Source organism: Argiope bruennichi, chromosome 3 (genome assembly GCF_947563725.1).
Source record: "Argiope bruennichi chromosome 3, qqArgBrue1.1, whole genome shotgun sequence".
In the NCBI taxonomy this organism is placed as follows: domain Eukaryota; kingdom Metazoa; phylum Arthropoda; class Arachnida; order Araneae; family Araneidae; genus Argiope; species Argiope bruennichi.
This window is the reverse complement of record NC_079153.1, coordinates 134,711,127-134,733,633: the sequence shown is the minus strand read 5'-3', so window position 1 is coordinate 134,733,633 and position 22,507 is coordinate 134,711,127. Positions and strand designations below refer to the sequence as shown.

General features: G+C 27.9%; 2 protein-coding genes across 2 annotated transcripts; one reads left to right on the top strand and one right to left on the bottom strand.

Moving 5' to 3' along the window:
- Positions 1–669: 669 nt before the first annotated feature.
- Positions 670–1,974, bottom strand: LOC129962983 (myosin-J heavy chain-like). Its single transcript, XM_056076986.1, has one exon. It carries the CDS (start codon positions 1,972–1,974, stop codon positions 670–672), a length of 1,305 nt encoding a protein of 434 aa, XP_055932961.1.
- Positions 1,975–16,338: 14,364 nt separating this feature from the next.
- Positions 16,339–22,243, top strand: LOC129962644 (HIG1 domain family member 1C-like). The gene is made up of 3 exons (XM_056076521.1): positions 16,339–16,396; positions 17,887–18,003; positions 21,994–22,243. Exons 2-3 carry the CDS (start codon positions 17,892–17,894, stop codon positions 22,173–22,175), a joined length of 294 nt encoding a protein of 97 aa, XP_055932496.1. The 5' UTR covers positions 16,339–16,396; positions 17,887–17,891; the 3' UTR covers positions 22,176–22,243.
- Positions 22,244–22,507: the final 264 nt, after the last annotated feature.

The following is a 22,507-nucleotide window of genomic DNA, read 5'->3' as shown; positions in this document are numbered from 1 at the left end:
CAGTTAGATTAACAACTCTGACTGGTACAGTTTCCTTCGAAAGATCTACCAGTGCGGAAGCAACCAATACACCTTTTGGAAAATTTTCAGAGTCCGGAAATTCAGTTAGACCATGTCGAAAGTTTTGACTTTTCTCAGCGGCCCCTCTTACAAGCATCTCAATTCGAGCTGGAATAGTAATATCACTTTTACAGGTTATTCGATGACACGGTTCTCTTTCAACAGCTCCTAACTGGAATAACGCTACATCTTCCGAATTTGAGCGTAGCACATTATTCTCAAAGTCAATTACAAAATTATGTTTTGTTAAGAAGTCCAAACCGAGTATAAAAATGTCGGTGATTTCGGCTACAAACACGGTATGGCCATATAACACATTTCCAAACTTAATTGTTATATGCATCTTGCCAATAATGGGGATTTTATCCCCTTTCACGGTCTGAAGGGTAACGCAGGGCGGTGTCCGAAGAATTTTTACGCCAAGTTGTTGTGCTAAATCTTGGCGCAAAATGGTGACATTGGCCCCTGTGTCAACGACCATTCGACACGGAAATCCATTTACATTCGCTTCAATAAACAGTCCATTCTCGCTGCTTGATGAAATTTGTAACACTTCAAAATGGGGCTTTTCATTCTCTGGCAACCTCCGATCCGCGAGACCGCCACTACCTAGTTTTCCTGAGTATTATTCCTCGACAGGCTCCTAGGCCGTTGATCTTGGCGAGCCTGGCATTGCCTTTGGAGATGGCCTTCTGCTCCACATTTCCAGCAACGGGCGTTGTTTCTTTTAAATTTGCCTGTCTCCTCTCCAGACCTCTGCTTCATCCCCCGGAACTCCTCTAACAGTTGTGTCATAACTTTAAGTAAAGGATCCTCATCTCGTTTCACCTCCGCACCTCTGATAAAGTGACGATCCCTTCTCGATGCTTGTTGTGCCGCTTCAAACTTGATCGCGTAGACTAAAGCGGACTTCAGATCCTTAGTTTCCGCCATTCGTAGTGCCTTTTGTATTTCTACGTCTCTGACGCCATCGACGAAATACTGCACAGCTAAAGTCTCTCTTACTTCAGTAGGACAATCGGAGAAGGCGAGGTGGGACAGCTTTTCAATGTCCGTTGCGAGCTCTTGAAGTGTTTCGTTGGGTTTTTGTTCGCGAGTCTTTAACTGAAGTCGGCTATAATCCTTCAGGCATTTCTCGCCAAAACGCAACTCTAGGGCACTTGAAAGAGCATCAAAATTTAACTGTTCATTATCGGGAATGGTCCTCAGTATATCTGCAGCTTCGGCTCGGAGAGAAGAAGCCAATTGGCGAGCTTTGGTAATTGGATCCCAGCCATTAGCTTCTGCGACAATGGCGAACTGCGTCTTATACACCTGCCAAGATGTTTGTCCGTCATACGGCAGTAATTTCATACAGGGTCTGTTGACAACAGGCATATATCGAGCATTTTGAGATTGATTTGCAGCAGCCAATCCAAATTTTTGAGGAGTTTCATAGGACTCTCTTGATTCTTCAGTAACTTGAACTTCCATTTCTTGCTTCAATTTCTCAAATTTCTTTTCCATTTCTTCTAATCTTCCTTCAAATTCCTCTACTTTAGCATTGGCTACCTTCACGGCGTTATTAATTTCCTTCATCTCAGATTTCATTTCTGCTTGTCCTGCTTTCATTTCTGTTTTCATTTCAACTTGTCCAGCTTTCATTTCTGTCATGAATGACAAAAGTTGCGTTAATTTGTCTTCCAATGCGGATTCTTCCTTCTGCTTTTCTTCCGCAGCTTTCTTACTCTGCTCATTCGTTTCACCAACGTTGTCGGATATACCACCACAACTTTGCTCTCTTTCAAGAGCTTCTCGAAGACGTTCGATCAAGTCATCTTTCAGTCCTGATGTGGGCAAATTCCTCGCCGACAGTTCGTCTTTCAATGCGGCCACAGTGAGTTTCGACAGAGATTCTCGATGAAGATCAGCCATTTTCCTTTATCTTCACTATTCGATCCCACTTCTGACGCCAATTTGTTACGAATTTCCTGCGATGTGCTTAGAGTAAATTCAATAAGCAGAATCCTTTAAAAAAAATAAAAATAAAGCTATTTATTTAACGAAGACTACAAGAATAACACTGCGCATTCAATAGCTCAGTCACCAGCCTACAGCTTGCTTGCTGTCTAAGGCTCCAATACAACTCCTATTTGATGGTTGGGTTGACGGGGCGCCTAGCCCCGGCAGGGGCTTATCCCCAGTAAGGAGAGACTTCACAGTGCTTTGCTGTCTATACTTTGCCGTGGCCGTCTTTGACGAAATTTGGAGATGACGAGTGTCAGGACTCATTGTGATTGTCTGATATTAGGGTGAGGGTGGGGGGGGAGGTACGCTGCCGTTGGGCTTAGTAAGTTTTTACTGCTTGTGAGCTAGAATTGGCTATTGTGATACAGTATAATTTGAGTTTGAAAAAATAAAAGTTAGGAAGAAAAACTAAGGGGCTGAGAAAAATTAAAGTAGTATATTACGGGGTCTTCTAGAGTTTGTAGATGGTTTATATTTAGGGATTTTAGCTATTGCTTCATTTTCATTCTTATCCATGTTTTTAAAGAAGTTAGTGGCTAGATTTTTAATGAATTTTTTAAGAGGGGGATAGTCTAGGCATAAGTACATATTTGTATTGGGCATGTAGTATTTCATATTGCAGAAATTTCTAATTAAGTTATTTTGCTGGCGTTCAATAAGTCTAAGATTAGTCTTGGCAGCATATCCCCACACAGGGCAGGCATAAGTTAATACTGGACGCAAGTAGGCAGAGTAAATAAGCATTTTATTTTGTCTACTCATTTTGGAGTTTCGAGAAATTAAGGGATAAAATTTACGAGTTAGGTTTCGAAACTTTTTAGCTGTGTAAATAAAGTGGGGTTTCCAAGTTAATTTACTATCTAGAATAACACCTAAATATTTGCATTCCTTAGACCACGGGACAGTTTGATTTTTAATTTTAACTGGGGAGAAATTCTTTTTACAGTTATTTTTATTAAAAACTATAGCTTCAGTTTTACTAGCATTTATTTCAATTTTCCATTCGACGAACCAGTCCTCAAGAGATTTAATATGTCGGTTTAAAGCTATGGTAATGAAATTTTGATTTTTGTTTCTAGCTAGTATTGCAGTGTCATCAGCGTACATGCACAACATAGTGTTAAATTGCTTGGGGATATCATTAATAAACAAGGAAAACAAAATTGGCCCTAGTTTAGATCCTTGAGGTACACCTGCAAGAATAGGTTTTACTTCCGAAAATTCATTGTTTATCTTGATTTTAAAGGATCTGTAACTGAGGTAAGAAATTATAATTTTGATAAGGTGTGGGGGTATGTTGTAATACAACTCCTAATCTTTCGTGCTTGTTTTTATATGCTCTCTGCCGGAAGTGACGTCACTAACAGGAAGTTATGTCATATTAGAAAAATCCAGAACCTTGGAGAGAATTCAAGAAATCAGGATCCCTCTAGAAAATTCTCTCTGTCGCCAAGGTTTCCAACTTCCGTCGCCAAACTTGGCGACAAAAATTAGTTGCCTAAAACATCGCCAATGAGCCAATATCTCGCCAATTTGGCGACTTGCTATTGAAATACAATGGGATACATATAACATTCATTATCATAAGACAAATTACACCAATTTACAGAATTCGTAACAATATATTTGGGAATTATAAGAGGAAAACATCAACAGTTTGTTTAGTTAAAATTATAACTGGAAATTTTGATGCATTGCATCAAAGCACACGCTTTCATCTTTTAAAGCATGTTTGATAGATTTTCAGTTTCTGGAGTCGGCAGTCTGTCTTATAATTCATGTTAAAGTATAGATAAATATATGAACAACTATATATTTCTTCAGTAAGATTGAAATTACAATTGCATATCTGTATATTGACCTAATGTTATTCTTTGATTTGATATCCACCGGAATGCAGCATCTTGTAAAATTTTTATTCATCTACTATTCTATTTAAAAGTGAAGGGGTTTTTTTTATCAATTAATTTTAATAAACATTATTTTGATATTTTTTTCTTTGGCATTTTAATCATCAAAATAAAATTGCTTAAATGTAGTTTCTCAAAGAAAGCTTATTTGCAGAAAAGTATTTCATAGATAGCGAAGTAACCGATGCTTTTATGAGAATAAAGAAAGAAAAATAGATACTTATGACAGTTCTGTAATTGATTTTTCCACTTCCATCTACTTATCTATCTCTGCTGCTTTTGAAAAGCTACCCCAATTTGCTTACGGCAACAAAAACACTGGGTGGTGGTAAGCAAATGCGCTCTTATCTAGTATCATATGTGCTAAAGTTGTAGGATCAATGGAATTTAATTACCTTTTAGAGAAAACTTGGTAAACAATTAGAAAAGCTGTAGAGAATGCATATTTCTCATTCTTATAATGTGAGTGATTGATGGATAATGATTCTTTTTTATGGGATAATCAACATTTTTCCCACGCGAAACTTGATAATTACACTTTAACCCATGCCTGGAGATGGGAAAATTCAGTGAACTCATGATCTAATTTCCTTCAAACAAATGCCTCCATTTTATAAAGGCAAATGAATAAATTTTTATTGAATTAAAAAAAAGACAAATTAAGGAATAATTAAACAGACAGTTATTTGTTTACACAAATGATATAACAAAGTATTTGACATTCGCATTGGTCTGTGAATATCCATTTTGAACGGATGATTTTTAAGTAAAGTTGATTAAACTGAATCTATTTTTCCCTTGTAGCATATAAATATTACAAACACTTGATAAAGAATATTGGAATTATTATTACGATTTATTTCTTATTTAATACTTTTTTATCGATGTATTTTAGTCAGTTTTTGAGTTCGCTGTTTTGAGCTGCATTTTAATATAGTTAATGTTTTGTTAGCAATAATGGACAAAACCATTTTTTATACAACCATGTCGAATGAGTTTTATTTCAATATATAGTATGTATAAATATATATATATATATATATATATAGAGAGAGAGAGAGAGAGAGAGATTAATTAAAATTATAGTAGTAAATTTGGATAAATTGCCTAAAAGTACACATTTTTATCCTCTAAATCACGTTTGCTAAATGTTAAGCTTTGGGGCGGCAGTCTGTCTTGTAACTAACTCATGTTAACATATAGATAAACACATTAATAATTATATTATTCTTCAGTAAGACTGAAATTACGAACGGATATCAACATCTTACTCTAACGTTATTCTGTTGATTTAATATTCATTAAAAAGGACCGAGAAGAGCTATTTGGAAGGCAGCATATAGCAAAATTTTTATTATTTTTATTAATCTGCTTAATAATGAAGATTTTTAACCAAAAAATTTTAATAACATGAGTTTTATATTTTCCCCTTTCTTGTTTGGTATTGTATTCATCAAAGAAAGAAATCGCTTAAAAGTAGCTTCTCAAATAAAGGCAATCGTTTGCAAAAATAAATTCAAGTTAAAATATCGATTTTTATTTATTCTTTTATTATTTTTTTTATTGGGCTCAATTTTTCATTCGGTTGATATGTCTAATTTTTCTGAAAAGGATGTTGCATTATTTACAAAAATTTTAACATGATTAAATTTATAGATTGGATGTTGTCTCTGAATTAAGTTAGAACATTTATAAGGTAAAAACATATTCGAGATTTCTGAAGGCTAGACCGTTCGACCGAAAGTTGGTTCGTAATTTGAATAATAAATGTTCACTAAAAAAAGTTTTTAAAACTGCAAATAATTTTTTTTCTTTAAAAATTTATTGACGTTTTAACCCTTCGTCTCAATAACTTCGGAGCGTATTGTTGCATAAAAGTCATTTTTATGCCCTTTTAAAATTCAAAATATTAATTATTCAGTGATATCAATTTTATTTCTGTGTAATTTCTTTTCATATTTTAATTAAATATTTTAAAGAATATTTTATAATAATACTTTCTAGTACCTTTGTTACAGGGTTGGTCTTAGAAAACGCGAGGCCCAATCTGAAACTATTTTCTATAATACTTATTTCTAGACAATTTTTACCAGTTATATAAAATAACTTTTATAAAAAAAACACTTTTTAAAAGATATTCTAATTAGTGAATTAAAAGTAGATTTTAAAAAATTTTAATTGATTTTTTAAAAATTTTTAAATTATTGTTACTATTTCCCTTTGGCAACTAGCTGGTTTGCCTAGAATTAACATTTGCTTTTCAATTAAATATTTTATGTAACTTGCTCTCTTAATAGATTCTCAAGCAAAATGTTTTTAAGCTTCAAATTTTTATAAACATATCACAGATACTATTATAGAAGCCTTTCCTTATTCTGTTCGTTCTTCGATGACTTTCTCTAATTTTCTATGAGCTCCCGTAAAATGTAAACTTGAAATTGAAGCCGGAATTGATAAAACTTCAATAAATACATTTTTTAAAAACGAAACACGTCTTTAAAAAATATATGAGTTCAGAATTAATATCTAATTTGTATTACAGAATATTTACATATTTTATGAATTAAATAAAAACATAATTCAATAATATTTTCTTTGGTCTCGTCATAAAATTTTATTTTTAATTTTGCTTTCTAAAAGATTTAAATAACGTAATATAAAATTTTATTTCAATTAAAAAAGTACTTCTGTAAACGATTATGAAGTCTAAATTTTATACGATCCTTCAGACCTAGGAATCCTATTCAGTAAAATAATCTTGACCATCTAACGTTTCCATCTTTGCGGCAAATCTGACCGAGTTATAAAGCCTTGAATATCCTTATTTTAGGACAATCAAAAATGTCATTATTTTAGATTGATCAATCTTGGGGAAACTCAGGGCACTGATTTTGTATCTTCGAGGCAGTCAATGGAGTTCCGCGTTTTTATAAAACAGTGACATTCAAATTGTCATAATTCACTCAGTTTTGGTCACAAAAGGGCGAACTTTTTTTTATATAATATAACAAAATATACATAGAAAAATTATTAAAAGCAGTGGGAAAAAGGCTAAGATGAAGTATTAGGAGCAACAATGTAAATGGTTTCAGTTTCTCTTCAGTAATAAAATACAATGTGTAAAATAAACTTAAAAACTTTTAAAAAATAAAAAAAAATTATATGGCAAAAAATTTTTCATTATTAAAAAGATAATGTTTTGAATTTTAAGATGCTGTACAAATTGTTTTTCTGCTATAATATTTTCAGAAATTATTGCAAAAACACCAAAATTTCACAAATTTTAATTAACTGCAAATTCAAACAATCCCACCAAAATTTCAAATTTCCTCACTGAATATATGTGCAAAATTTGGTTGTTACAGATCAAACGATTTTCCCTATACAGTACCAATACAAACACACACAAATTTGTCTTTATAATTAGTGCAGATTATATGCATTATGTAATTTAAAAATAAATTGTTTTTTTTTCTCATATTCAATATCGGATGACACTACTCATGTGAAATTAAAAATTAAGTAAATTGACAAGTTAATTTCTAGCAAAATTATGTATAGTCATAGAGAATACAAACGTGTAGTGCAATTTTGAACTGTGTCACTTGAGAGGGTGAATAAAAATTCCATAACAAAACTTCATCTTTACAAACATGAAATGCATTATCTACTAATAATAAAGCGTATTATTAGTAGAGCGATCTCTACTAATAATAAAGATGAATATGTGTTTGCTCTTCTGTATATCTGGGTGTTGACGCTCTATTAATCAAACCGTAAGACATATAGCTACCAAACTTAGTACGCACTTACTATGTTGGACGGATAAAACGTGCACTTCGGAGCAACTTTTTAGGATTTTAATTAATTAAAAATTAAGCAAGTTCTTGATGTTTTTTCCCCTCGATAACTTTCGAAAATATTACAGTATAAATGTTATTTTTATATATTCAGGAATTTTTTTTTCAATGATTGTAATTTTTTGCAGTATAAATATTTTTTTCATATTTAATCAATTTTCTAAAAATATTTTAGGCACATTTTCCAGCAAAAATCTTAACAATTCTGAGCAAATATTAAGCGTATCAAGAATAATTATACAAAAGCATAAGAATTCTTGATGAACACCGAAGTTATTATTAAATTTGCAAAAAAATGTTCAGTTTTCGTTTTACTGTGCGAATTATTATTCTGTCCTTTAAAAAAATTATGCCTGGCAAAGCTGATCTCAGGAAAGTAAGCAATATAATTATCTAATTCTACAAAAAAAAAAAAAAAAAAAAAAAAATCTGAAAAATTTACATTTAAAATATTTTTAATATGAAGAAAAATGCCAATTTTTGTTTTGCTCTAGGTTAGAAATTAGATTGTATTGTTAAAAGACTAAAAATATCAAAGTGCATCCACGATGGTTAGTGGCGTTTGCAGAAAATAAGGAAAATGCATAGTAAAATGAATAGAATCATAGAAGTCTTCTAATATAATATTTATTATAGACTATCTATCAAAATTTGAAGCTTATAAATAATTTGCTTAAGAAGCTATTAAGACCCAGTTACGTAAAGTATTTAATTGAAAATTTTAGCGGCCATTAACGTTGGCTAGCCAGTTATTCGGTGACTAGTATTAAATAAAATGTTGCTATAGATATAACTCAGCAATAGAATGGAAATCACAAATAGAAATTAACGCTAAATAGAAAATGATTAAAACGTGTTTTTCACACGGATTAATAAACCAAACATACTCGTAAATTTATATATACTTTAAAACATATGCTTTAATTTTTAATTCATGAATGCACATAAGCTAGCCAACAAATGGACAAAAATTTGTATACTATTTGTAATAAGTAAATAGGTCACTATACTATTTATTTCAGTGACTTAACAAAGATTTATGAAAATTCTTTATTTGGTACAAAAAGAAAATTGAAATGCAAGAACATTGTAAGAAATAAATAATTTTTAGGACTTACATAAAAAATAATTGAAAATTCATAGATCATTATTGTCGTTTATTATTAGGGAGCAATTTTTCTTGTTTTTATTTCCTTTTGCGAACTTTTTATATAAATCCGAAATCCAGCTGATTTCAGATCCAATCGATATAACTGCCCAACAATTTAAGCGTCCTTGCTGAATTAATGATTGTAAGTTTGTTTTATAATTAATGATTTAATGATCGTAATTAATTTCAAGTTGGAAAACTTTCTTTCTACAAATGCTAAAGAAACTGAAACTGTCAAGAGAATCCGTAGATGAATATATAAATTTGAAATGCGTCTTATCTGTTATCACAAGCCAGAAATTCAAAATTTTCATGGTTTTATTTTTATTTTTAATTTCATTTTATTCCCAAAGGCATTCTTCAATTTCCTCACAAAGCATTCAACTATCATATTTTCATTCAAAAAAGAAATTGGAATGGGATTTTTCCCCCCTTCTACAAATTATTTCACGAAAAAAAACTATATTATTCCAAATGTTCCCATTAATGACATATGGATAAATGCTTCTTGTTAAAATGGTGATTAATAAATAAAAATGTTGATAGAATATCCATATCTACTATAATGAAAAAAAGTTTAAAAAAATTTAAAAAAAAAAACTTATTTTTGTGAGCATTTGAGCTCGCAAAAGTTAAAATAAAATTCTTAAAAATAACCTTTCAGGATTACAGGAGAATTTGAATTAAGAACAAATATCTTGTTTTTGAATAAATTCAGTGCAGAATAATAATTTCATAAATTCACATTTCCTAGTTAAAAGGCTTTTATTTAAAAAATCCTTTATTCAAATTTTATAGAAAACACCACTTTTATAATGAACCAGAATCCAATGCATAAAATGCTAATTATTTTTTAAAGAAGAAATGCCTTGAAATTTTTATTTTCTGCTCATCAAAAGTTTCGCCACAGATCCATTAGTAAATAGCATGTTAAGTGGACTAGAAGTTAATAATCTCCGTTGCTGAAGAGTTTTAACTTTCCGAATTCATCTAAATTGTAAATTCTAAAAAAAGATAGAAACAATGATAGACAAAAAACTGGTCACAATGATGGAAACAGAAAAGAAAAAAAAAAAAAAAAAAAAAAAAAAAAAAAGCTGATACAAAATTAGTAGTAACATTGAAAACGGCTTTGAGCTTTTTTTTTCAACAGTGAAATATACATTGTTGCATAATGCGTTTAAAATATATTTCAAAAAATTTATTAAATATTGTAAGAAAAATTGTATGATAAACAAATTTGGTATCATTAAAAGGATATATATATATTTTTTAATTTTATAATGCTATAAAAACTGTTTTTCTACTGTAAACTTTTAAAAAGTTATCCCGAATAAAGACCAATATTTCGCTTAATTTTTAATTAATTAAAAAATTTTTAATCACTCTGAAAAGCAAATTTTTACCCACCGAACTAAATATTTGCCAAATTTGATTGATACATGTCAAAAAGGCTGGTTTGTAAAGTCAGCACATGTACAAACAGACAGAAGCTATTTCCTTATGTTTAAATACCAAAATTTAGTTAAAATACCAATACATTTTCTCACTAAACATTCTTGCCAGCAGGTTTATGCGTTTTTAGCAAAGACTAATCACTCCTTAGCCCCTTTTTTCAATGAACTAAGAATGATTTATTGGACGTTTAACTCGTACGGAAATGTCTGGTCCCAATACCCTTCTCGTGCCCCCCTTTTTTTCCCCTACTAAATAGACAAAGTAGCTGTAAATTTTATGTTACGAACATACAATACCCTTCGTAAAAAGACTACTAGGATTCTTTTATGTTTATTAAGGTCCATGGCAAGGCGGAAGAAAAATTAACCCTGTATGCAGGAAATATGAAAGAGACCTTATGAACGTCGCCCAATTGGAAGCAATCGACTAAAGACCGATCCTGCTTAATTCTTGGTCTTATACTCAAGAATGTGTTTGATATTGTCGATATTAAACACCATTTTTATTTACTTTATTGCTGTTGTAATTAAGGAAAAAGAACAATATAAAAATAGATTAAAATGAAACCTAAAATATTATTATACTACGATATTTCGAATTAAAGGTTCGAATCACCTTAATATTTATTTTTTGTATAAGTTCTGTGATAAATTTGAAAAGAGAATATAAGTAGTCTATAGAAAATATAAGGATCTTTTTGATCTGCCGTCAAAGACATTTTTTCCCTTAATCTGTCCTCTCCTAGCAGATAACAAATGGTCAAGATCAATTACATGATGTTATTGATACCGGATAAGATTAATGTATTTAATCATTGGAAGGAGTAATAGGATTTAACTGAACAAAATTAAAACACAGTGCCTGAAAATTTGCCATTGTAGGATGTCCCCTTTCCGAAAACTAAGAGAACTGCTCCACTTCGGGCTCCTTCATGGTTTTTTTTCTATCATATTTCCTGATAGGTTTTCCAATATCCTTCTATTAATAGCGTTTGAAAAAGTCATAACAATAGTTTTTGATACAAATTTAATTGAATTTTTTATTTCTTAAGATTTGAAGTCTGATTGGAAGAATTTACTTAATAAAATCAAATATCATAAATCCCATTATGGGTTTGAAGGGGTTTATACATTCCAGCTTATTTTCATCAAATAATCTACAAACAAGTTCATTACATTTTCAGAGAATAAATGTAGATTATTCAAAGAATAGTAGTTGATTAGAAAAGATATATAGAAATTTATGGAACAATTAAAGGTCCATGCTACACATTCAAAATTAATATAACAATATAAGCGCATACCCGGCAGCTGAACATAAATGCTAAATAGAGAATCAGTCAATAAATATTAATTTTGGATTTTAAGAGGAGTCGGTGCATAACTAAGCAGGTATTCCATGTATGACATGGCTAGAGCCGAAGAAGAAACATGAGCTCTACTGTTGGCTAACTATTTAATAAATAAACACCGCGTTCCCCAATGATATAAGTAGACGGTTTTGTTTCACATTGAAAACACATTTACATTATAAGGATGATTATTGTTAGATGTATACTTTGGAAACGAAATCGAAATAATTAGGTATGTACCAGTTGCTTTCGGTGACCAGCTGGTCTGTCCATCATTCATTTAGTATTACTTTAATTATGTCTCAATTAAAGTATTTGCAATAAATTTAATTTTTATTAAATTAATGCATGAATTGCAAGAAAATAACAAGTTACATATAATTGTAAATTATTATAAAAAAAACTGTTTATGAGAATTTTTTTGAGAATTATTTTTTTTTAATACTTAATTTTAGTTTAATTCTTCTTTAATTTTTAGTTTTTTATATGAATTACTGTTTAAGCAAACTATAATATATAAATAATTAACATAACCTTCGAAAAGAATTATCTTGCAGTTGATAGAGGACTTATTTAATGATTGAGCTAAGAAGTAAATACATTAAAACTAATAGAAAGTTAATTTTTAAAATTGCTTTTTATTAAATGATAGAAAAAAAGCCATAAAAAGCTGGTCAAATAAAAAAATCAACTGTATTTTATTAGGGGGAAAAAAAAAAGAAAAAAAAAAAAAAGAAAAAAAAAAAAAGATGATAATCCTGTTATACCTAATTTTTAATTTTATGTTAACCTAAAATAAATGAAATAAAATAAATAAAAAATAAATAATAGAAATGAAAATAATAAAGTAGATTTGAATCTTCATCCAAAATATTATAGAAAGCCAAGATTGAAGATTTTAATTGCTTAGTTTTATATTATCTTTAAAAAATTAAAATGACAATAATATGCGCATAAAATTGTATTGAATATCACTGCAATGTGCTCATATAGAAGTATAGTTTACTAAACCAATGAAAAATATTTTTGAAAAATATGTTTAAAAGTATTTTGAAAAATACTAAGATCAGAGAAGAAAAATATTGAATGGAATTTAAAAAAAAGATAACTTAAAAATTAATTTCTTTAAAATTTAAAATGTTTTTGGTCAGTGATATATTTCGAAGTTATGAAGAAAATGCTGGAATTTTGTTAATTTTTTATTAAAATTTTAATTTAATTTTTGAAACAAGATTTCTTAATATTGCTATCTAAGAAATAGCTAATTGCCAGCCAAATTTGGAAGCTCTAAGTCCAACAACCTGCCTCGAAAGATGCAATTTATTGATAGCATGCCAGCCTATAAATTTTATTATATTAAAAGTATGAATAATTTTATCTCATATTTTTTTAACAAAGAAAAATCGTTCAGCTTTGATTGAAAAATGAAAATGATTTGTTTTTCATTTACAATATTGCTGAAAATCAAAATTTAAAAATTTGTTAAAATAAAGAATATTATAAGATTTTATAATTAAAAAGATATATGTCTAAATATACTTTTATTTTAAAGATGAATTAAAATCTTTTTTTAATTTGGAAACATTTTCGAAAGTTATTACAGAAAAACTTCAAACTGTTTCGCTGTTTTTAAATAATAAAAATTAAAAAATTGCTCTACCAAACATTACACTTTCCTACCCTCCTTTCCTACATATTTATTCTTCTCTGCATACACACGCGCACGTTCTCCATTATTAGAAAAAAAAATTTGCATTTAGTAAAAAATTTATATATATATTATATGGAGAGTCCTTGCAGCCAAATGTTATTTCGTATCGCAATAACATAAAAGCATTTATTTATTCAAATTTCGCATGAAAATATTTCTATTATTATCGACTGTTGGAAACGTTTTCTTTCAAATGAAAAATAATTATACAATAATAAAAAATAATAAATAAATACATTTATATTTTCAATAAGTTATTTAATAAATAATAATTTTTAACAAATGACTTAAAAAATTCTTAATAAATAAATACATTTTAATAATAATAAAGAATTTATTTGCATCAAAATCAATTTAAAATAAAAAAATTATCAGATGAATTTCTGAAAGAGTGTAAAAGAAAGGAGTAAAGTTTCAGAAAGAGTAAAAGAAACGAATCAGTTTGATGATTCCAAGTTTTGGAGGAATAAAATAAAAAAACAAAATGTCGTAATAGGAAATGAAAAAGATTGGCATAATTCGCCACAAATGTGCTTATTTGCCAAATCTTATAACTCCTATTATAGCTAATCCTGCAATTGGGATAGTTCTTGTTAGCGCCTATAGATGGCTGTAGACTGCTGGCGTCGTCTACAGGCACTAATTGGAACCTAGCTTGATCCTCCAATCCGTCCTCCGGTTAACTCTACCCTTTGTCAACAACTTTTGATTGCAGTTTTACTGTTGCCATTTTAATTATTTTTAAAAATTGACCTGAAATACTCTAGATTAGTCTGTTATTATTCTTAATCATTTTCATACTTTTTTTCTGAATGACTGACTTATTTTAATTTTATACAAATTTATAAAGTTGCATAAAAATATTTTTTTTAAATATGTGGAGTCTTGCTCGAATCACTATATGGGAAGAAAAAGAATCCGCTGTTAACACTGTTACTCAATTAAGCATCTACCCAAATAATGTTCTTGTGTTATAATAAATAGTGATAACATGATTCGTTTTTAACAAAATATGTTATTGATGTAGTGCGACAATGACTTAATTTAACCACTAACCACCTGTGAGTTAACCTTGATACTACATTCCATGATTTAAGATCTCTCTGCATGGCATCGATCTTTGAATATTTAAGAAAGACATTTGTGGGTCAAGTTTATTTTGTAAGTTTCGAAATTCCAGTTTGAATTGTTTTAAACTTCATTTGAATATCGTTTATTCAGATTTGTTTCTAAGAAATGTATTTTTAACCGATACCGCATTTTTTTTAACCCTTATAATATATTTTTATATTCTGATATATATCATGATTATATAAGATCTCCGAAATTTCTTACTTATTATTTTTGAATATTTAAAATTCATAATTTGTTTTGTGTAATGAAATTTTTTTAAGGGAATTTAATATATTGTCCTGATGGGAAACTTCAAATTTTGAATGTTCATTATTAAAAGGCCAAAAAATTGTTTATTAATATTTTAATGTATAGAAAAATTTTGTCGGTGATATTAAAAAAAAAAAACTGAGTTATCTGTTTTGATATAAAGGATATTATATGTTTCTGAAAAATAGTCTATTTGCTTGAACTTTTACATAACTAGCCGGCCGGCATTTTTTATAGCCGCTGGATTTTCCGAGTGATGCAATCGGACTCTTAAGGTATTCATTTCATCTCACGGTGAAACTTTTAATTCTTGTATTTAAAAGACTATAAAATTTGGTTCTACTTCTGAAATAATGCTACGGAAGTTTTAGATTTGTCTTCCGTTTGAGATTTCGAGTAAGTCTTTATTTTACTGTGTTCAAATGAACACTTTTCGTTAAAAAAAAATAGCCATGATTTATTCATATTTCGCTTTTATTTTTTATTAATTTACAAAATTTTATCTCAATTTTTTTTTTCTTGATAAAATTGTGTTACATTTTCAAAGCACTTTTTCCATTTAGAACTAATTTGCTTCATTTTTTTTCCATTATTATTTTGCATTAAAAATTAATTTTTTTCCAAATCCTTAACATATTGATATTTTGAAAAGGTGTCCTATCCCCTATCATTAAATATGTTTTGGAATCATGATTTTCACAAGATATGTCCAGTTTTGAAATTAATTGTTTATATTGACATATTCTAGAGGAAAATATTATTTTTGTAGTTCTTGAAATTTAATATTTTATAATATATTAATTATAAGATGTTAAAACTTATGTTTTTTTAAAGATAATATTTCATCATATACACTACATATTGTTCTTGGAAATTTTGGAGAAACTAAAATGGACAGTTTAAATGATTATGGTACTTATAGATATTTACTATCTCTAAGTTTTATTGTCAAAATGGGTGTATTGTGTGCAATGGAGCTTTGCATAATCTGAAAATCATCAAGTAAACTGGATGCCATAAATACCCACAAGTACCAACATAATTTAGTGCTGAAAGTATTGGAATTATCTAATTTTGCTTTAATTTATAAAATACTAAAGGAATAATAAATGATAGTTGGTAGTAATTTGATGTGCATTATATTTTCTGTTTTGTTGCTTTCTTTAGAATTTAATTCATCTACAAATATTTCTATAATATTTTAATGTATGTATAATATTATTCAAATATTTGTTTAGTATTTTTAATCCATGTATATATTAGTTTATATAGTGACTTAATCAAAAATAATAATTAAAAAAATCAATTTTTTAAAACTTTATTTTTCTTTAAGAGATTGAATTTCCTAAGTTATGTGTACTGCGAAATGTTTTAGATTTTATGTGAAGATTTATCATAATTTTTAATAAGTATTTAATATAAATTTTGTAATTTTTTATTCTTTTATGTTTCAGAGGAACTTCTTAATTAACCACTTGATACAAAGTTAAAGTTATTATAAATTAAGTAAGTTTTGCTTATCTGCATTTCTCAGTGTATAAAAATAGTTTGACATTAAATTTTTTTTACTGTTTTTGTAAACGAAATACAGTGTACAAATAACTTTAAAACTATTTTTGAAAAACAGAAAAAATAGAAACATAAGAAATGGACATTTTACTATTAAAGAAATTATACAACATGCTTTTAAATTGTACAGTAATTGATAATTCGGTTAATTATCTTTGAGCTCATCTAAAAAGTTTAGTTATGAAACTTAAGTAATTTATATAATTCATTTTGATATTTTGAGCGAAAATAAAGCTGAGTTTAGTAATTTTTTTTAGAAAAATTGGTTTATGTTTTCAAAAGTTTGTTTTGAGAATTTCTATTGCAGTTATCTCCTTCCCTTTTCTTTCTTTCTTTAATCTATATCAATAGTCCTTAAATAACAAAAGTGTTTAAAATTTTGGTTAAAATTTCAAAAGGCTGAAGGTCAGTGTTTTTAAATTTCATTTTTTCCTAATTTTATATAGTTTAAAAGAATGAATACACTTTTAAATTTATTAGGAATAACAAAGTAAATGTAGGAAGAATAAAATGTAAGAACTTCTGAAAAAAATGGGCACTTAGCCAAAAAAAAAAAAATGTTGTTATGGATATCCTTGAAAGCATTTTCACTTAGCAGCTGAAAGATTGCTTTAAAAATGTTCATTTCATCTGTACTTGACAGTCAATAAAATTCTCTTTTTTTATTTAATAAGATATGAATGCTATAACATTGTATTAGGTTAGAATTTCTTCATTCACATAAAGTACTTTAAATGTTAATTAGTATTATTTTATTCTTCATATGTTTACTAAGCTTTGGGGAAACTAATTTTATTTATTCCTGAGATGGATTGATGAAATAATTTTGGTTTCAATGATAATTTTGAAATAGAATTTAAATATAAAGTATATGAAATATATAAATGTGCTTTAATTTTGCACCTTAAAACTTTAATTCATACTGTGCTTTAAAATGTGGCAGTGTTTTCTTACTTAAAACTGTTACAGATATGAATGCTATGATGTTAATTTTCATTGTGATACTAAAATGGTTTAAACTATAGCTTTTGATTTTTTTTTAAATTTAGTTATAAATACCTATCAATTTCTGCTTCTCATTAAAATGTTTTTATTATATATAACTGTATTAGGTCTGTTAAATATAAATGCTTTTAATAGGATTGTTTTGCTAAGAATTTGAATTAGCCTTCTTTAATATTTTAATATCAAAATTGGTATTATTGGCTGAAAATATATTGAAATTTTTCTTGTTATTTATAGGTTTTTTTTTTTTAATATTTACATAATATTGCTTAGTTGCACAATGAATTCATGAATTGCTACACTTGTTGAGAGGAATTGCTCATGTTATGTATTTTTTTTGCTGTATGAAATAGTATTTTTTTAATAATTAAATCAATACTAAGCACTAGATTTATTAAAAATATTTTATATAATTTTTGTAGACAAGATGACAGTCAATCAGCCACCACAATTTGAGAAACCTGAATTAAACTTTGAAAGTGAAAGTACAGTTCAGAAATTAGCTAGAAAAACCAAAGATAGTCCATTAATGGTTGCAGGTAATTCATATTTTAAGTTGTTGTTTATAATTCTTGCTATATATTTTTATTTAGGGTTTGTTATAAAGAGAGAAATTAATGATGAAGTTTTTCTTGTATTTTATAATTACAGTAATTTCCTAAATATTTAAAAAATGAAGGAAAATCACATTTGTCAAATTGTATGTCAATTTTTGCTATGTTTTTTTTTATTATTATTATTTATTTAAAATGTGAACTTTATATAGAATATGTTAAATAGATTTACAAAGAAGTTATTCAATCATATAGTGTAAAAATAAATAGATTTAAGGATTATGCAGATTTTTTTTTCAATATTCTGTTAAGACTAAACATAATAAGAATACAATGATAAAGTAACAATAAAGAGATAGCAATTAAAAGTTTCTAGTATTTCAGTATTATTGTTAAAAATGTATTAAGTTATGTGATCATCAGAATTTTGATACATTCTGTGACAAAACTGAAACTAATAAAATTGATGAGTTTTACGCTTAATCAAAGGAAAAATACGATGTGTGTTAAATTCTAGAACATTATTTAAAATGTAAGATATTGAATCGGAAAGTATTTACTTATTTTAAAAGGTAACAGTCAGAAAGACTACACATTTTAAAACTTATAAATTTTAATATTTTTTTTTATGTAAACAAATTTAAATCATCGTCCTTAAAGTTAAGAAGTGCACAAATTATCTGTAAACAGAAGAAATTGTGTTTTGATATTTCTTAGTTAAGTTTTAAAACGAAATATATTAAAATGTAAAGGGAGAATATGTTACAAAATGAAAGTCATTAGAGTATAGTCCGGTAAATCCTTTACTTTAATGTACCTGTAAATATGTTACATTGAGGAATTGGATTTTTAATCTAAAATAGTTAATTCTCATATATAATTTTCTAAATAACTTCTTGATTTTTACTTTTAAAAAACTAGCAAATCATAATTGTTTTGTCCAAATTCTAATTTTTAAAGGAAAAAAAACCTAACAAATCATCATTTTGCCTAAATTTGTGCTTTTAAAGAAGAAATGCTGAATTTGTATTTTTCATTTTCAATGCAGTACATTTATATTGACTATATGCAAGATCTTAGAATAGCCCCAAAAGATGGAATTTTAATATTATAGTCATATTATTATTATTATCATAATAATATTATAGTCAATATATATTTACATTTATATTGACTATATGCAAGATCTTAGAATAGTCCCAAAAGATGGAATTTTAATCTCTTTCTTTCTCTCATACATATATATATATTATGCATTATCTATTATGTACCATTGGAAAGAGCATAGGTTTTGCAAAAAGTATCATTGTTTATTCTGTTGTGTCACCCTTGAATATAAAATAATAACAAAACCTGCATGGCATTATTTGTGACATAATGGATATCAGTAAAATCAAAATTTTGTAATACCTTTCATTTTCCATTAATTTCAATAATTTTATAAAATCTTTAATCATATATAATACAGCAATAAATTTAACACTGTTTTTTAACTACTAACTACTTTTACTACTATTTCTTAATTTCAATTAAATATAAAGTTAATCAAAATATTGTACTACATAATGCAATTACCTTTGTACAAGAGTTGTTGGATAGCTTAATTTCCAGAATATAATGATTCCAGCTTCTGAGAGAGGGTGTTAATTTGCCTAAGCAGTGTCATTTCTGCAATGACTAAAAATGTATCATAACAGAAAGGTTGATATTGCAAAAGACTGAAACATATAAATCTTGCATTAATTATGTTTAAAACTAAAAAGCTGGGCTGAAAACTAAAAAGCTGGTTATTCTTTTTTGTAATACAAATAGGATGCAACCATGTGAAATCCCTGGATAGATTTTTGAAGTAATTGAATGAATGAATATAAAATGGGTTTAATTGTTCAATACAGGCAAAACTAACTTGCATCATGAAGCATGAACTACCTAGTCATCTGTTGTGTATGATGAAGTGGTCCATCAAGTTATTGTGAAAATTGATGTGAATAGACATTTCATAATCTCTGATCATTTGTTGGAATTTCTGGTACTGTTTTTTATGAAAATTATGTATTATTAAGTTTTATATGAAAAAAAAAAATAAGAAGGACTAAAAATAAATGTTTGATGCTTCTTGGATCTTTCTGAGCTGAAAGCAATAAAATGTTGAACTACACTGTCACTTGGATTTTCCATGTCAATCCACCATTGAAACAATTCATGAAATGAAAGCACACCACATTATCGGTAGAATTTAAACAGGTCATTTCCACATACATAATTGTGGGCAACATTTTCTGGGACTTGAAGAGGCATAATTTTTATGGATTTCCTGCTGGAGACAAACCTGTCAATGCTGTTGCATGATTTTCAATACTGCATCATATGCAAGATGTAGACTAGAGGTTCAGTTTGCTTAGTGATTGTATTAATTTATTGCATGACAGTGCCCAGCAACAATTAGTGTGTCTCTACAACTCATCATTGAAAATAAATATCATTTTTTTGTATTACCTGACCTGGTGCTAACGAGCTTTCAGCCATTCTTGCAGTTGAAACAATTCCTTAGGCAATGTTTTGATGGCAATGAAAAATGACATAACACCTTTGCTAACCTTACAGGGAGCATAAAAAAATCTTGTTTCATGATATGATAAATGCCTTAATATTCTGGATGACTACATCCAAAAGTTGTGTAATGCTTATAAATTCTTGTTAAATTTGTGCCTTTGTCCATGTATGCTTCCATTTTCTTTAAGCAGTATCAGAACTTACTTCTAAATAACTTTTATATATTAAATGGCATTATATAATTCAGTTATCATATTTCATCATAAAGTTTTCATTTTTTTGTAACTCGCATTGTCAACATGCATTGATAAAAATAGAAGAAGGATAAAACCTAAAATGGAACATATGTTTAAAAAAGTGATAATGTAATTAAATCGTTTGATGCAAAGATGCAAAAATTGTTGGTTTGCTTCATTGTTCAAAAATTGCTTCCCATCATACAATATGTACTCTATAACTAATGATATCTGTTCTTTTTGCCATTATGCCTGACAATGCTCAATGAAAACTAATGTTGCACTGAAATTCTTCTATTTCTCTGTATTATTAATTTGTGGTTGATGCTATGTACTTCTGCTCTTCTTCGCAGCTTCCTTCTCTCGTATTTCTCTGCTAGGATTTCGTTATTCTTTGGGATTTTGCTAGTGAAGAGAGAAAATTTTGTTACTTCTGCTGGTAAATGCAACAAAAAGTTGAAGTTATTAAAAAACAATCAATGAAAAAAAAGGATATTTCAATCTTTTTATTTTAAATTAGATAGAAGTTGGAATTTTAGAAAATTTGGAAAAGATAATAAAATAAGAATATTGGATGCAAAATTTTTTATTTCAGTTCTTAAGATTTGGGGTAGGGGAAACTGTTTTGTGAAAGTTTCTCAAAATTTAATATGTTACATTAGAAGTGTTAAACAAATTTTTTTTTTGAAAAGCTTTTTTTTTCCCCCTTTTTCTTTCTTTTTCTTTTTTTTTTGCTTTATTTGTGCACTGATTGTGTATGTATGTGTATGTGTTTATGTATATATATATATTACACAGTCAGCCATTAAAAAAATACTACTTTTGAAAATAAGCAAAGAGTTACCCAAAGGGATAGTTGATGTTAAGTAAAATAAATGTTGCATCTAATTTTCAAATTTGGGCTTCAAGGTGCATTGAGTCACCATTATGGCCTGTATACCAAGTCACATAGATGTAAATGCAATGGATTTTTTTGGGTATCATAATCACATATACATGCTGACAAAAATCCTTTTATAAGTAGAGACAGCAAAATCTTAGTGAGTTATTATTGGCTAATATTATAGCATAAACTATATATTTATAAATTTTAATTGAGTGGCTAATTTAATCTTAATATCTATTTGCATAAATTATATTGAATATCTGTTTCCCTTCAACACTATATTTTAAATCTATTTTTTAGGCCTATCTTCATTTTTCATCATAGCTGGATATGGAATTTACAAATTTAGGAACAGAGGAAAGTTGTCTGCATCAAATTACTTAATGCAGTTGAGAGTAACTGCTCAAGGAGCTGTGATAACGTGTCTAACAGTGGGAGTACTGAAATCATTATATGATCGATTCAATCGCAAATCTGAATAATTGTTGTTGTTGAAAAGTTGTATTAATTTATCTATTTTATAGTTTAATTAAAGTTTAAAAACAGCAGATGTGATTATCTTTTTTTTACTCAGGTTTCATTTGTATATTATTTAGTCATTAAATTGTTTTCATTTTTTTTTTATATTTAAATCTCCTTTGTTTCTTCTTTTTATTAAAAATCTGTAATTATTATTTTTAACATATTAAACCTTTTTAATGTGTAATTTTCTTTGTTGTTTATTATTTTATGAAAATTTTTGTAACCAAACATTATGAATCATAAAATTGAATTTCTTTTGTCACCATGAAAATTATCAGTTAAGTCTGGAGTA

Coding starts and splice junctions, on each gene's coding strand:
- LOC129962983 (XM_056076986.1), bottom strand. CDS start 1,974: ATGGCTGATCTTCATCGAGAATCTCTGTCGAAACTCACTGTGGCCGCA.
- LOC129962644 (XM_056076521.1), top strand. CDS start 17,892: ATGACAGTCAATCAGCCACCACAATTTGAGAAACCTGAATTAAACTTT. Junction 18,004..21,993: donor TAGTCCATTAATGGTTGCAG/GTAATTCATATT, acceptor TCTATTTTTTAG/GCCTATCTTCATTTTTCATC.